The following is a 17944-nucleotide window of genomic DNA, read 5'->3' on the forward strand; positions in this document are numbered from 1 at the left end:
TTAGTGTAATAGGAATTGTAAGAACAAAGTGGATATTTTGCTTTCTGTCAGCGTAACCCCCCACCATCATTTGTTATGTGTGACAGGACCTGCTGGATGAATACTGCACCACGGGCAGCGGCTCTGGGCTCCCTTTCCTGGTACAGAGAACGGTGGCGCGGCAGATTACACTGGTTGAATGCGTAGGTAAGAACGAAAGAGATACCTCTCATTCTAAATCAATGTATTACAAGGGTTTAAATAAGTATCACGGAACTACAAGGCATCACTGAACTGCAAAAGGAGTAAAATAATAGAGTGGAGCTGAGTGTTACCCTGGTGGGCTAATTTTGTTTTTATTTAAATGTTTTAGCTGTTACTGGTTCGAATTGCTGTGCATTTTTAGGCCATTAAAGATGAAGACCAAGCAATATCCTACACGTGAGGTTTTTTTTTTAATTTAAATAAATCAGTTCTGTGCTATGAGAAAATAATTGTAGCATTTAAAAAAAAAAAACAACAACCCTGAATTATATTTTTTATGTATTATAACATGCATTTTTTGTTTCCATAGCAACCATTCACAAAGTCACACCCCCTTCCTCTTCTGAAACAGGCTCTGGCACACCCCTTTTTGAGCCCTGCTTTCTCTCTAGCAGTGCACCAATTGTATCTAGTGACGGCCTGGTCACATGATCTTCCCCACAGAACTTTGCATCTTTGGTCCCCTTCTGCTGCACTGACAGCCATTTAGTGAACCCCCGAGCCGAATCTTTGCCAATCGATCACAGGAGAATAGATCGATCGACAACTTGGCTAATTACTTATCATTCTGTGGATTGTATTGATGCACATATTAAAGGGGGAAATAATTTAGATACAAAAAAACAATAGGTTGGGCTATAGATGTTCTAAAATGTTCACCACAATACATAGTAACTGTCTGTTACTCCGTTTTTTTACCATAGTATAATAACAAAAACTCCCACACCGATAATTTCAGTTTTATATGACAATAAGAAAGTTATTTAGAACGTATCTCTTTTTCAGTTTACCAGGGTCAATATGGAGCAATAGAAAGCAATGAGGCAGGAGCCTCTTAGTGTTTCTAACACAATGTCATGTACTCATTTTATACCACATCTTCTCATGAGAAAAGGCACAGACTGAAGATAATGGCACTGACATTAGGGGGGGGGTCTTTAGATTTATGTGGGTGAACACATTTTGACACTGACCTTTTTTGAAGAACACATTATTTTCACATTTTACACAAGATATTTGTGTGGGGTATTGAGGGGGTTTTGTTTTGAAGAAGGGGAACCTCGTTGAAATCCTGGTGTCAGCTTTGTGTGACCTTGGGCAAGTCACTTTATCCCCCTGTGCCTCCGGCATTAGATCATTTGTACGTTCTTTGTTCTAATCTTTTTTTCGGCATAATTGTTCTTTTTCCCTTGATCTCTTTGGTGAATGATGGCAACAATATTAGTTTAAACAAAGCAACAAAAAGGAAAAAATCTGGATCAACAATTTGCTTGTACCGTGCAACAGTTTACAAAACACCTTACCACCAAAGATGTTAAGCAAAGCCTGTAAAAACATTGTAACGTATCTGATTACTACTGTATATAGATATTCCAAGTTTTTTTTAAATGATTTATAAATACTTATAACCATCTGATTTTATTTGCGTAGATTGAGTTAGTCAACTTTTATTTAACCCATTAAACATGCCACTGCCATTAGTTCACTTTGGTGCTGGGAGAGACTGCACCTTCAACAGTTTCCTTAAGGATAATAATGTATCATTCATTCTCTCCAGGGCACCTATTTTTATTTTATTTCTAGCTGCCCACACCGTCTGCTCTCACTGGGTCCACTTCAACAGGCAGCACAGAGCTGTTCTCTTCACAGCCTTCAAAGAGACTGATCAGAGAAACTGTCTTCTCCTGAACTTCTCTGATTAGGTTCTTAGAAGTCTAGTGATGTCAAAAAGTGGAAGGGGATTAGCTGCCTTGTTCACTTTGGTTTTGAGCTAATTATTCAGGCATAAAACACAGTGTACACATCGCGGAGCAGGGAACATCTATGAAAATACAAACATTCAGCCCGCTGTACAGTATAGTGAAGATATCTGTCAATAATAAACGTGATGTAAATGCAGCTCACAAAGTGTGATGGTCCGTGGAAATACAAAACTTCCACTTGAAATATTTTAATAGAGTACAGCTCTTTAAAATAAAGTCCTACTGTTTAACAGGATCAGGGTCAGACTGGCCCACTAGGGACTTGGACTAATCCCAGAAGGACCTGGGGCAGAGCGCAGTGGCCCATTCTCTGCAGAGCTGAGCAGGGGGGCCTTGCAGCCGCAGATCGGAGAGTCTTGCCGGTCACTGCAGTCAGCTGTTTAATGATCGATTCACTTCTATTGATCCAACTGCATGAAATAATTAGGTTACATCCATTTAAACAAAGGGTGCTACCAGAGGATTAAACAGGGTAAGCAAGAAGCAGCAAATGCAATTCCTCTTACTTAGGTGCAATCCCTGGTTTGATTAGAAAGATTATACATATATAGAGAGTGATCCCAGATCATTATAATTGGTAATCATTATAATCAGTATAATTGGTATATGATTATGTATAACAGTTAGAACATATTAACACATACCTTTTTAATTGATTTAATTTAAAAAAAAATATGTTGAGGTTTAGAAGGAGGATAGCAACACATCTCAAATATATATGGTGACGAGGATCCCAGCTGTGTTCAAACAGGCGCTCCAAGTGGTACTTAAAACAAAACAAAAACACATTTTTTTATTTCCTTTATTGAAAACTAATTACCTAAGCTGCTGATCAATTAATTCTCCCATTATTGATCAGCAAAGATCCTGCTTCCCAGGGTTCACTAAATGGCTGCCTTTCAGTTTCACATCAATCTTTCAGTCAGTGTAACGCTGCAGCTACAATATATCCTTATATTACTACGGGAACAGTATCTATTGTTACAGTTTGCAGCTTAAACTGCTGGGAATATTGGCAACAAATTGTCACAAACAGGAAAGTGTAGCAAATATCTTGCTATAGAAATCATAATATGCTCAGTATATTAAAAGTCGTTAAAAATGGCATTGAGTAGAATTTAGAGGAAAAAAATGTAGTAAGTATTATTTAATACTACCGAACTGATTTGTGGAAAACACACACACACACACACACACACACACACACACACACACACACACACACACACACACACACACACACACACACACACACACACACACACACACACACACACACACACACACACACACACACGTACTGTAGGATATTGCATGGATTGCTCATTTAAATTGTGGTAATCAGCTTGCTACAACCTGTGATGTTGCATGTGTTGGAATCACAATAAAATTCAAACCACATTGGTAACAAGCTTATGTAATAATATAATGTTGTTACTTAGTATAATGTGCTCTAGTGTGTGACAATTCACACTAAAAAAATACCTAAAGTGAACTAAGAATAACATGCTGCAGTGTGACTAAATGTGAGTTAAAATGCTACAAGGCTGAGATATTTTGATGATACTTGTACTGAATTAGTAATAGTGCATCTGGATTACTTAATAGTATAAATATAGCTTGCCCTTATGGTTACTGATATAACACTATTTGGAGGCTAAATCTGTTGCAATCTGTAAATTGTGATTCTGCGCTCCCCACAACACGAAGAAATTATATCTGTAAAGCCTGATAACAAGTGGATTATAGATACAGTGTCTATTAGTATCCGATGCTGTATGTAACCTTATTCTACGTATGTCAGGAATAAGAGGGTAAATGGTAGTAGGGATAGGGGGGGGGGGCAATGTAAGGAGAATAGGTGATGCATGATTTCTTTCAATTCGTTCCTGGAACTAAATCGCTAAATCAGGGAAACTTAGGAGCTCTGGAAGGAGATCAACACCTGAAGTGGCTCCTACTCTCAGACCCCGGGTCTACGTGGCATCAATGATGACATCTAACGTGTCAGAACCCCGGCACGCGTTTCGCCACCTATTGCCTTCCTCTGGGTTTCTTGCTATCCTCCTTAAAAGGCTGAATGTTTTTTTTTTTAATTAAATCAATTAAAAGGTATGTATAATTTTTCTAATCAAACCAGGGAGTGCACTTAAGAGGATGCAAGAACACAGAAATCAGCAGGCGCTCCCGCGTGTGTTCCAGATGGGAGGAAATAATACAGTATAGTAAATGCAGAATATGAAATAGATAATAAAGATAAAATAATATACGACCAGTGTCAGATTGCAGCTCGACCTTCAGTGGATCTTCCTTATAAATCCTTATATAGTTGCAGTGTCCAGGAGTCAGGGAGCGGAGACACCAGGATGAACATATGAGGAGAAAAAAACAATAACACAAATGATAGTGCAATCCTGGATGATAGGGAAATGATGCAACTGGGAATGGGAACATACACAGTGGATAAAACAGATGTATACAGATAGCCACTGCTATAATCCTATGGGATGGGAGGATGGAGCAAAATAAGATGTACACATGACACAGTGGTTGAAATTAAGAATAGCCACACAGGTGTAGAAAATGGCAAAAAAAAAGGTTTAGTTGATGAACATCAGGAGGCACACGGATGCAGTGGGAACTTACAATCAAGCCCCAGAAATCAGGCAATGGAAATAGAGCTTAGTCTGTGTCCGTTGTGGGAGATGTAACCTGTATGTGTAGTGGCTGCTGCAGGGGGGTCAGGCTGCGCCAGCGCTTCCTCCACTGTCAGCCTCCGCAGGACTTCCGGGTTTGGTTCTCTCCACCAGTCTTCCGCACCACTAAGTTCTAAGTGTTCTAAGAGTTTCATCAGTTCCATCTTGTGTGATTCACCTGAGATTCAGTCCCATTGGAGAAGTGGCCTGGAATATTTTGCTGTGTGTTTGCAATTAGGAAAGATTAGTTTTGTTATCCCAGTTTTCCAAAAAGCTTGCTGTGCCCGCAGTGTGACGCAGTCACGTGGTGCGGAAGACTGGTGGAGAGAACCAAACCCGGAAGTCCTGCGGTGGCTGACAGTGGAGGAACCGCCGGCGCAGCCTGACCCCCCTGCAACAGTCACTACGCATACAGGTTATCTCTCCCACAACGGACACAGACTAAGCTCTTTTTCCATTGCCTGATTTCTGGGGCTTGATTGTAAGTTCCCACTGCATCCGTGTGTCTCCTGATGTTCATCAACTAAACCTTTTTTTGCCATTTTCTACACCTGTGTGGCTATTCTTAATTTCAACCACTGTGTCATGTGTACATCTTATTTTGCTCCATCCTCCCATCCGATGGGATTATAGCAGTGGCTATCTGTATACATCTGTTTTATCCACTGTGTATGTTCCCGTTCCCAGTTGCATCATTTCCCTATCATACAGGATTGCACTATCATTTGTGTTATTGTTTTTTCTCCTCATATGTTCATCCTGGTGTCTGCGCTCCCTGACTCCTGGACACTGCAACTTAAGAGGATGGTCATGGAAGCTGGCAGGTAACGGGCCAAAGTGTCCTGTTATATATCCTGTTAACAGCTTAAAATGTTTCTATATATTGCCTGTATATGACTGGGTGTTTATGGGTGTGTCTCAATATGTGGTTGTCAGGTGGACACCACTAGGCACATATCCCTTTCAGGCCAACACTAATTATTATATATACTGGACATTTTGATAGCATCTGGACATTTATATATTATATCAACAAGTTGCCTATAGAGCCACATGTGATTTTTTTTGAGCACCACTCTTCACATTATGCATCAGTGCACTTAAGAGGAATTGCTTATTTTCAGCTGCTTCTTGTTTAATAACATTGCGCTGATGAATACTGTCCCACTCCTCTCCTGTGCTAATCACTGGTTTCCAGTGTAGGGAGAGCAATGGGATAGTATTTATCATCACTCCAGCATTAAGCAGCTAACCAGAAGAGGTGGTGGGAAGCTGCACATTCCTGCTGCCCGTGCACCGGGAAGTAGAGAAGTACAGCCACTCCATGTCACCCACTCTCTCCCCCCATGTTACCGACTCTGCGATGTCACCCACTCTCTCCCCCCCATGTTACCGACTCTGCGATGTCACCCACTCTCTCCCCCCCATGTTACCGACTCTCTGCGATGTCACTGACTCTCTCCCCCCCATGTTACCGACTCTGCGATGTCACCCACTCTCTCCCCCCCATGTTACCGACTCTGTGATGTCACCCACTCTCTCCCCCCCATGTTACCGACTCTGCGATGTCACCCACTTTCTCCCCCCCATGTTACCGACTCTCTGCGATGTCACCCACTCTCTCCCCCCATGTTACCGACTCTCTGCGATGTCACCCACTCTCCCCCCCCCATGTTACCGACTCTGCGATGTCACCCACTCTCTCCCCCCCATGTTACCGACTCTCTGCGATGTCACCCACTCTCCCCCCCCCATGTTACCGACTCTGCGATGTCACCCACTCTCTGCCCCCCATGTTACCGACTCTCTGCGATGTCACCCACTCTCTCCCCCCCATGTTACCGACTCTGCGATGTCACCCACTCTCTCCCCCCCATGTTACCGACTCTCTGCGATGTCACCCACTCTCTCCCACCCATGTTACTGACTCTGCGATGTCACCCACTCTCTCCCCCCCATGTTACCCACTCTCTCCCCCATGTTACTGACTCCCGCCTGCAGCCTCTCCATGTTACTACCTCCACCAATGTCTTCTCACCCCCATATCACCCACTCTCTTGCCCCATGTTACCAACTCTCTGCGCGAGGTCACTCCCTCCCCATATCATCCACTTTCTTGACCCATATCGCTCACTCTCTCCCCCCATGTCACGCACTCTCCCCCCATGTCAGGCACTCTCCCCTCCATGTCACTCTCCCCCCCATGTCACGCTCTCTCCCCTCCATGATACTCTCTCCCCCCCATGTCACTCACTCTCCCCCCCATGTCACTCACTCTCTGCCCCCATATTACCCACTCTCTCCCCCATGTTACTGACTCCCCCCTGCAGCCACTCCATGTTACTTCCTCCACCAATGTCTTCTCACCCCCACATCACCCACTCTCTTGGCCCATGTTACCGACTCTCTCCGCGATGTCACTCACTCCCTCCCCATATCACCCACTCTCTCCTCCCATATCACCCACTTTCACCCCCCCCATATCAACCACTCTCTCCCCCATGTCACCCACACTTTCCCCCCATGTCACCCATTTTACCCCCATGTCACCCACTCCCCCCCTTATGTTACTGACTCAATTTAATGTGAACCACACTCTCCCCTCCCCAAATCACCCATTCTCTCCACCCATGTTACCCACTCTCTCCCCCTGTGTCACTCACTCTCCCCTGATGTTACACACTCTCTCCCCATATCACCCACTCTCTCTCCCCGGTGCCACCCCCCGTGTCATCCCCTCTCTCCCCCATGTTACCAACTGTCTCCCCCCCATGTCACCCAATCTCTCTCCCCATAGTGTCACACCCTCTCTCCCCCCTGTTTCACCCCTCGCATCATATACATATATATTAAGATACAAATATGAAATTAGAAAAAGCGTTGTATCAACATGGAAGAGTGGCTTGCAACCGCAGTGCCTGGAAGATAACTGCGGAGGACCTAGTCCAGCAGTGCCTGGAAGATAACTGCGGAGGACCTAGTCCAGCAGTGCCTGGAAGATAACTGCGGAGGACCTAGTCCAGCAGTGCCTGGAAGATAACTGCGGAGGACCTAGTCCAGCAGTGCCTGGAAGATAACTGCGGAGGACCTAGTCCAGCAGTGCCTGGAAGATAACTGCGGAGGACCTAGTCCAGCAGTGCCTGGAAGATAACTGCGGAGGACCTAGTCCAGCAGTGCCTGGAAGATAACTGCGGAGGACCTAGTCCAGCAGTGCCTGGAAGATAACTGCGGAGGACCTAGTCCAGCAGTGCCTGGAAGATAACTGCGGAGGACCTAGTCCAGCAGTGCCTGGAAGATAACTGCGGAGGGCCTAGTCCAGCAGTGCCTGGAAGATAACTGCGGAGGGCCTAGTCCAGCAGTGCCTGGAAGATAACTGCGGAGGACCTAGTCCAGCAGTGCCTGGAAGATAACTGCGGAGAGCCTAGTCCAGCAGTGCCTGGAAGATAACTGCGGAGGGCCTAGTCCAGCAGTGCCTGGAAGATAACTGCGGAGGACCTAGTCCAGCAGTGCCTGGAAGATAACTGTGGAGGGCCTAGTCCAGCAGTGCCTGGAAGATAACTGCGGAGGACCTAGTACAGCAGTGCCTGGAAGATAACTGCGGAGGACCTAGTCCAGCAGTGCATCCACAACAGTTGAAGATGAGGATTTGGATGCTGCACTGCTTTTTTTTTTTTTTAATGGCATTGAACTAGTATGGGAATTTGGCGCTTGCTTTTAAGGCTCGTTGGCTGGATCTAACAAAGTCTTATTTGGCAGGTAAAGGGCGATTTGGGGAAGTGTGGAGAGGCATGTGGCAGGGGGAAAATGTGGCAGTGAAGATCTTTTCTTCTCGAGATGAACAATCATGGTTTCGAGAAACGGAAATTTACAACACCGTGCTGCTGCGACACGAGAACATTTTGGGTAAGTGACATGGACGTCAAATTTCTACTGTAGTACAATGTTAGATATCCCGACCCAAAACACTGTATTCAAATTGAAAAAAGCAAAAAATAACACAGATACAGTAAGTAAAAGTAAAAAAAAGGAGGTGTACTCTTAATGTAGTTAAGGGGTTCCCAAAAAGAGCTTGCTGGGGTTTTGTGTTTTGGTACTCTTAATGTACCAGTGTCGTTTATTCAGCCTGAGGAAGATCTACTTTAGGATGGCTATGTTGAATAATTAAACTGTACTTTTATAAAAGCCGGGATTCTACGTTTGGTTAGTGGACGCAAGAAACTAGTTTTTGCATTTGAATAGTGGAAGGCGTGGTGTGGAGGCATCCATTATTTGCGATTCGGTACATAATGACTAGAAAGAAGAGTGTGTAACAGCAGAAGTGCTTCTCCTCCTCCTGACAGCTAATTTTTTTTTAACTTGAAAACCTCCCAGAGCACAACTGCCCCAATATTGAGCCATGTTTACGAAGCACTCTTCTGCCAAGAGACCGCTTCCTGGTGCTGGCAGGCGCCTTATGGCCCTTTAAATGAACCCTGCAGTAGTTTACGAAAAATCTAGCCCTGCTAATCCAGATACTGCTGTGAAAAAAGAACTTGCCCATGATAAGGGAGATGCTCAGTAAATGCATCATAAAAATGCAGGGGACTAAAAGTGCTAATTTTTTAACCAGGCGCCTCCAAGTAATGAGAACTGTGAGCTTACAACACAAAACATACAGCAGGAAAAAGGTTGAGAACAAAATAATGAAATGGCTAAGGGGGGCATATAAATCTTATATGCAGTCAGTTTCAAACAGTGGTAGAACTACCATAGGTGCAGCTGAGCCCTGAGGCCCAGCCTCCCATAGGTGCAGCTGAGCTGTAAAGCCCAGCCTCCCATAGGTGCAGCTGAGCTGTAAAGCCCAGCCTCCCATAGGTGCAGCTGAGCTGTAAAGCCCAGCCTCCCATAGGTGCAGCTGAGGCCCAGCCTCCCATAGATGCAGCTGAGCTGTAAGGCCCAGCCTCCCATAGGTACAGCTGGGGCCCAGCCTCCCATAGGTGCAGCTGAGGCCCAGCCTCCCACACGCTGGAACAGCAATCCGGCACTTATGTTAGCAGCCGGAACAGTGTTCTGTCATTTTTAAAGGCCCTTATCTCTCCAGTCTCCACACCCCTTCCCCAGGCCCTTCCTGTGTCACGGCACCTTACCCGGCGGCAGAGGGAGCCCACCCAGGTGATCCGAAAATGGAAGTTAGCCCAACCGAAAGTTGGGCCCAATTTCCGCAATCGTGGGCTCCCTCCATCGTGGTCACGTAAGGCCCTGCTTCATAGGTAGGATCCTGCAGGGAGAGGGGTGTAGAGGAAAAGGGGGGATTTTTTTTCACTTGCACTTGACTAGTTCCGCCCCGGCATCAAAGCATTTTTTATTAGCAACAACTTTTCCCTTTCTTAATGTAAAATTGAGAATAGACATATAGAACAAAGTTCTGTAACTTACAGTGCTCCAATGTGTCAGGTCACTGGTCAGATACACGATTCATTGGATAACTTGATTGAAGAGAATTCATAATGCAGGTAACCCAGGTATCAGTGAGTGCTGTGCAACACACAGGCATGCACTTGTGTAATGAGAAGCATATTTAAATCCTGGTAAGTGACATAGATGTGGGGTATCGAGCAGCTCCCACTAATTTCACCTCCTATTAGGACTGCGTCTCAAAGGCAGAAATCAGCCCTGTGTGTAATATCCCAGCAGCAGCCAAACATCAGTCAATGATAAGGGGCTACTCACATACGGTGTCCTGTAGTGTATTCGTGGGCGTGCATCACGCGGTGTAAACAGATACGCGGGTAGATGATCCCAGCTGGGACAGGAAAGTGGAGCACAGCCCTCATGTGCGCGGCTGGGATCATCTGCCCGCTTCATGTAAAAATGGCATTTTACATGTTTACTAACGTTTACCTGAATACCTATTTCCAACACTTCGGTTACCACCTATATATAACAAGGGCTTATTCATTACACATTGTTCCCCTGTGCTAATTCCTTGTAGAAATACATGGCCATTGTACCTATGTCCTGAAACAACACGAGTTCTTTATAATTAAACCGTTCTAATCTAGATCTGCTGATAGTTAATTCTATATTTATTCAGGGTACACCTGTAATACAACTACAGCTATTCTCCAGGCCAATAACTAATTGTAATTGCTAGTCCAGATTAAAACTACGTTCTTTGTAGGTTGTGCTAATTTATAATAGACCAACATACGTAACATATACAGATTTGGCATGTGAACTCAAATTGCAATACATCCGCTTCTAAGACCACATTGGTATGCATCAGATGGCCATGTGCAGTTAGATATAGAAGCTGTATTGTGCTGATACATTGTTTCCTTTTACCTGTTTAGGGTTTATTGCATCGGACATGACTTCTAGGAACTCCAGCACCCAGTTATGGCTAATCACTCATTATCATAACAGTGGATCACTATATGACTATCTCCAAAGCACTACCATGGATTCTGAAGGTTGCTTGCAACTGGCAGTGTCCATCATTTGTGGTTTGGTGCATCTCCACGTGGAGATTTATGGCACCCAGGGGAAACCTGCAATAGCGCACAGAGACCTTAAAAGTAGAAACATCTTGGTGAAAGAAAATAAGCAATGCTGCATCGCTGATCTAGGTGAGTACTGTATACTCAAGCATGATCTCGTATTCTTTTGTAATGTGAAGTAGAATTCACAACGTTTTGTGTGATAGCTCTGTATCTTAAACATAAACAGTTATCTCCTGACACATCTACTTTGACACCTTTTCCGTTGCTTTGAAGCATGGTCTGGTAACACCCAAAGTAACATTTGATTTCATTTCCTTTACCAGGAAATGTTCCCCTTTGTATTAGGCTCCCAAACAACTTGTGTGTTCTTACATGCTGACTATTCTCAATGCTGCCTTCCTTACTGTGTTATATCTGTCTTCTGTGCTCTCTACCTTTTTGTACAGTATGTACCTACTACACCAAAGTACGTACTGCTGCATTTCATACGGTCATTACTCTGTCCTCTAATTTCTCTGTCCTTCTTTTCCTTCGGAAACGGTTGACCACCATCTTCTTCTAAACATTCTGACCCAAAGTTCTATTTTGGCTCTCGCACTATTCCTTCACTGGCACTTGTATTAACTCATACTAATTTCTATCTACACTGTCTGGTTTGGCACTTATCCAGTCCTCTCCTCCTCAACTTGCCATAACTCTATGTGGCTGCTATATTCCATCGAAGGTCAATGCATAGCACAAAATAATACTAGTTTCCTTGGTATGATGTGTGAGTTAGACCTGAGACACCTGCTTGACCCTTTGCTAAGCTCTCATGACATTCCTATTTCTCATGGCAGCCCTCATACAAAGTGTAGTGTTTGCATAATATAGAGCAGTTTGCGCACCCATGATATAGAGGCAGCAGCAGCGTTGCTTCTTCTGTATCTGTATGCCCCCCTTGTCCCTTGAATTTGCAACGTGTCCGTATGTTTATACTGGGAAGCCCCGTGCAAAGTTTAAGTTGGTTGGTACCATATTAAAATAAAGAAGATATTGTCCTCTTATTTTCAGGCCTGGCTGTGATACATTCCCAAAGTGGTGATTACCTGGATATCGGTAACAACCCTCGAGTTGGCACCAAACGCTATATGGCACCAGAAGTCCTTGATGAAACTATACGCACGGATTCATTTGAATCTTACAAACAGACGGATATCTGGGCTTACGGCTTGGTGTTATGGGAAATCTCCAGGAGAACAATCATAAATGGTGAGCTGCCATTCAAAACATCAGTATACCTCCTAATTGATATTTAATATGGTTGTGTGAAATCAGAAATGAATATAAGCTCCATTGTCTTTCCGCCATCACATTGTTATCACTCTGTATAATGTTTGTAATATGGGAATAACTGTTTGATATTCACAGGTGCACAAGGAAATAAATGTCCCCTTGCATATTCATTTCAAAGTGTATGTTGTATTGCAAATCCTAAACAGTGGATAGATTAGCTGGTCCACCCTTTTCTGTATAGACATTTAAAATCTTCAAAGTCATACTCGGGGCCTATTCAGGTAGCTCCGATAAGGGACTTGGCGAAGGTTTTGAGCACTTTCCGAGAGAGTTTGCATGTGTAAGCTATTCAGAGAGCTCCGAGAGAATGCCAAACTCGCTTGGAAACGGCATCTTCCCGATCGGCAGCACTCCCGCACAGAGAAACCGAGCGGTAGCTCCAAAAATGCTCAAACTTGCATTTTTTGACAAATCAAACTTTTCAGGTAGCTCCGAGATGCACATCGCGGCTGCAACTCGCAGATTCTGATCTCGCACCCTTAGATCCGAGATGTGCATATGAAGCAGAAAATGTATTGTTGCTACATGGGAATGAACATGGGGGTCTCTGGAGCTGACCCGCATTATTATTAGATATGGAGACCCCCTACTTCAATCCTATGTAATCAAAATACATTTACAGCCAGCTTCATTACCTGTGGCTAACCGCTAAGGTGATGAAGGGGTTAAATATCAGTGCCAGGTTTGTTGGTGGTAGAGGGTGGGTGAAGCCTATACTTGCCCCAGGGTGGGTGGTTAGGCCTACAGGGAGGGTTGCGGGAGGAGTTAAACCCTTCATTACCTTAGCGGTTCCTACCGCTATGGTAATGAAGGAGTTAACCCCTCCTGCAACCCACCCAGTAGGTCTAAACACTCACCATGGGCCAAATAACACCTTCATAGTTGCCCTGGGGTGGGTGTTTAGGCTTCATGGTATCGATTAACCCCTCCCTTACCTTAGTGGTTACAACCGCTAAGGTAATGAAAGGGTTAAACCCATCCCGCGAGGCCTAAACCTCCATCCTGGGGTAAATACCCCCTCCACTCACCCCCTCGACCACCAACACTGCATAGGAATGGGTAAAAGTGCTATTAGCAAAAGATGGCTAATAGCGCTTTTGCCCATTCAAATAATCAATACAGTGCAATACACTGAAAATACATTACACCATTTAACCCATTGATTACCACAGTGATAATCTATCACTTCAGTGGGTCACAGATAGCCACATTGGCAAGCAATGGCCACCCAACAACCACCCCCTCCTTTACCCTCCCCCCACAACACACACTGTAATGGGCAAAATACCTATTCTCCAGATCAGGATAATACTGCATGTTCCCATTAAATAAAACATTAGCCAGCATATAGTAAATTAAAGTTGTACTTATCCCTGCCAGGATGAAGGCCGCCCAAGTCCTCATCTTCGTCCTCCCGGTCTTCCTTGTTCTCTGCATCTTCAGTGGGCAACAATAGTAAAATAAAATAACTAACTACTGGCCACTAACCCCTTAATTACCTTAGCGGTTATTAACTGCTATGGTAATTAAGGGGTTAAACAACTCCCGCTACCTACCAACGTGGCCTAACCACCCTCCTCTGGGCTACTACCCCCACCCCCTCTTCTTTCATCACTACGTACAAATGGGCAAAAGCAAATATGACCCTGCAGCGTCATTTGATGCCGCGTTGCCATGGAGACGCGTCACAGCGTCTGAATCCCGGTATTTTTGAATATTCTGAATCCCGGTTATTGTTGCAGATTTAATTTAAATGCCTGGGGAAGAGCGCGGGACCTCTGCAACGGCCCGCGCGACCCCTCCCCCCCCCCCCAGACAAATCTCCCGCACCCCCTGAGGGGCGCGCCCCAGTTTGCGCACCCCTAGCATAGATAAACCCATTGCCAATCAATGGGCATCCGGGGAAAAAAATACACAATTAAATAGAATACAATATGTGTTTTTTACCTTTGTCGGGATGAATATTGATCTTTCTCATCCAACTGCGGCACCAACTCTTGACCCACAAAGCAATGATTCTCATCCTGAAGAACACCATGATGTGTAGAAGCCCACGATCATCATTTGTTTGCAGAGGAGGCCCCGGCGAGTAGATCTTCTTTCTTTTCTTTAACAGCTCCAGGAGATGTTGATCCATCGTCATCTTGGGGTCAAATGAGACGTGACAGGCCTTATATAAGGCCGTGACTTCACATTTGACTGACAAATGGTACATCCACCAATCCGATTGGTGCATGTACCATGTGATGGCTTTCATTTTTGGGGGGTGAAATTATGTCATCTTAAAGGGAGGGAAGCATATGCTACCCGATTGGCTGGCTTCCCTCCCTTTAAGCTGTCACATCCCTCCCCAAAAAATGGAAGCCATCACATGGTACATCTGTCAATCAGATTGCTAGATGTACCATTGGGCAGTCAAATGTGATATCACAGGCCTTATTTATGGCCTGTCGCATCTCATTTGACCCCAAGAAGATGACGGATCAACATCTCCTGGACTTGTTAAAGAGAAGAAAGAAGAAAAGAAAGAAGACTCACCGGGGCCTCATCTGCAAGCAACAAAAGATTGTGAGCTTCTGCGCATCATGGTGTTCTTCAAGATGAGGATCATTGCTTTGTGGGTCAAGAGTCGGTGCTGCACTTGGATAAGGAGGATGAATCTTCACCCTGGCAAAGGTAAGAAACACTTGTATTGAAATTTTATTTAATTGTGTATTTTGTTTAGGATGCCCATTGATTGGCAATGTGTTTATCTATGTCCCGCTTAAGCGTATAGACAACCACATTGACAATCAATATATATATTTGGCAAATGTTTATTTTTATTTAATTGTAATGTATTAAAAAAATTGATGTATTTTTTTTTTTAGGTTGCCCATTCATTGCCAATGTGGTAATCTGTGCCCCCATTGTGGGCATAGGCTACCACAGTGACAATAAATGTGTTTTATTGCCTACTGTGTCATGTATGGTACTATAATGTCAATGTTATTTTATTGTGCATTTATGGGGGGGATTTCAAACAAATGGGCAAAAGCACTATTAGCCATATTTAGCTATTAGTGCGTTTGCCCATTTGTATGTGTGGTGATGGGGGTAGAGGGAGTTGGGGATGGGGGTAGTTGCCCCAGGGAGGGTGGTTAGGTCTCCAGGGTGGCTAGTGGTGGTGGAGGGGCGTAAACCTCATAATTATCATAGTGGATAATAACCACTAAGGTAATTAAGGGATTATTTGCCAGTAATTCGTTTTTTATTGTACTGTTGCTGCCCACTGAAGACGTGGAGGATGAGAAGGACGAGGAGGCTGAAGATGAGGACGAGCTTCATCCTGGCAGAGGTATGTACAACTTTTATTTACTATATGCTGGCTAATATTTTATTTTTAATGGGCAAATGCGCTATTATCCAGATCTGGATAATAGGCCTTTTGTTCATTACTTTGTATTGGGGGTAGAGGAAGCGGGGTGTTGTTGGGTGGCATATGGGTATCTGTGACCTGCTGAGGGCATAGATTACCACAGTGATAATCAATGGAATAAAAGGTGTAGAGTTTGGTTTTATAGTAATGTATGTTTTATAGTAATGTATTTGAGTGTATTGCACTGTATTAATAATTGTATTTTTGGTTCTTGTTTTTATTTAATTGTTTTGTATTTTCGGTTCTTGGTTTTATTTAATTGTTTTGTATTTTTGGTTCTTGGTTTTATTTAATTTTTTTTGTATTCAGGAGGTCAGAAGCAGATGAAAGTCTACAAGAGCAGGATATGATTCTAGCAGCAGCAATTTAAATGTATTGTAAGGGAGAGAAGTGTGACACATAAACGCCAGGTTTTAGCATTTTATTTCTATTAAAGGCTTCTAGAGTCACTCTTGCCAGTAAATGCAACTTTTTGTGATTCTTCTTATATATAAAACTTAATATTTTTGGCTGACCCAGCAAATGTACCCATTTGGCCAGTATACTATTGTTTTAGAGGGCACTGTACCAGTCCCCAACAGTGTACCTGCTTGTACCGGTTTCCCACGCTGCTGCATGCACACTCGTTACCTTGCTAGAACCAAAGGCCAATCAGAATTGTCGGTGCCCCTAATAGGCTGTCTGCATATACAGCCAGCCTATCATCATAGCCGAAGATTCGAATTGGATCATTATCGCAGCGTATGTGCGACCAGCAGGGCAAAGCACATATGGGAACCCCCAGAGGCTGGTGCCTGTGCGGCAGTAACGGCTCTGCGCCCGCGGCCCGGTCCCTCTCCCACTGCTTTCTCTCAGCAGCTGACTCAGAATGGGAGTAAGTGGTAAGAAGGCTCTTATGAGGGATGTTGAGGGTTCTTATGAGAGGTGTTGGGGGTCTTACAAGGGATTTTGGTGGTCTTATCAGCGGTGTTTTGGGTTAGTGTACTTGTATGCATGTGTCTTTGTATGCTTGTTTATCTTTTTTCCCCATTTGTATGTGTGGTGATGGGGGTATACTCAGAAGAATATATAATCAACCCCAATATCTTTTACAAGCACCAATCCTAGATTTTGTTAACACTTTGTTAATATTGTTCAGTGGGGCTTCCAAAGCATGTCATGCTGCACTGTATAATACTAGAGTATCATTATGCACTTTTAGCACAGAAAAGGTTCTTCTTAAAATATCCCCGACATGTAGACCATTTCTAGCTCCGCTGTATAAATATATTTTAGGATAACAAGCAACTACCCTTCACCATACTTGACCAACCAACCAAAAGGTCCTATTTTAGGGTCCTATCTTGCCATTTGAAAGGGAGAGGTGGACATTAGCACATTGTAGTGGAGATAAGAAGCTGCAATTTTTGGAGGGCCACAGATCTTAATACTGGGTCAATAGGTACAATACAGTTTAACATGTTGGAAGTACTGTATATGTGGTCATAAAATTGAAATAAACTCTAGAGCACTCCATATGATGAAAGATACTTCACAGTAATAATAGCTGTGTGGTTTCTTTCATCATATGGATTGTTCTGGAGTATCTTTCAATTTATGACCACACGTGATGAAAAGCTGCATTAAACAATTGTTTTTTTATTTTTTAATTTAAATAAAGGTAATTTATGTTATTGCCTTCTGTGCATCATGAAATTAAGTAAATATTTAAATGGGATATCTCTTACTTCTCCATGACACACAAAACAAGAGTCCTCCTGTAACAACCAGCTAATATTCCTTAGTATTGAAAGCTTGTTCAAAAGACTACAGTTGGGCATGGTGTCAGCAACTTTACTATAGGAAGACTATATTCATCAAAATACCTATTCATTTTTAAACTGTGTCATATTATCCATGGATAAGTAATCTACCGGCTTTAACATTGGCTTGGATCAGCGACTTGCAATTTGTCTCTGTGAACCTCGGTTATCAAAAGATTAGATGGCAAACCATCCTGGACAAGGT

The 17944-nt window shown here is 43.7% G+C and overlaps 1 protein-coding gene across 4 annotated transcripts in view; it reads left to right on the top strand.

The window, feature by feature from the left end:
- Positions 1 to 17944, top strand: part of ACVRL1 (activin A receptor like type 1) — a 65460-nt gene that overhangs the window by 26784 nt on the left and 20732 nt on the right. For all 4 annotated transcript variants that reach the window (XM_075591174.1, XM_075591173.1, XM_075591176.1 and 1 more), the window contains 4 exons: positions 87 to 186; positions 8459 to 8605; positions 11035 to 11310; positions 12238 to 12435. In XM_075591174.1, the coding sequence (XP_075447289.1) occupies positions 87 to 186; positions 8459 to 8605; positions 11035 to 11310; positions 12238 to 12435 (721 nt within the window). The remainder of the gene's footprint in view (positions 1 to 86; positions 187 to 8458; positions 8606 to 11034; positions 11311 to 12237; positions 12436 to 17944) is intronic.

This window comes from Ascaphus truei, chromosome 3 (assembly GCF_040206685.1).
Source record: "Ascaphus truei isolate aAscTru1 chromosome 3, aAscTru1.hap1, whole genome shotgun sequence".
In the NCBI taxonomy this organism is placed as follows: Eukaryota; Metazoa; Chordata; class Amphibia; order Anura; family Ascaphidae; genus Ascaphus; species Ascaphus truei.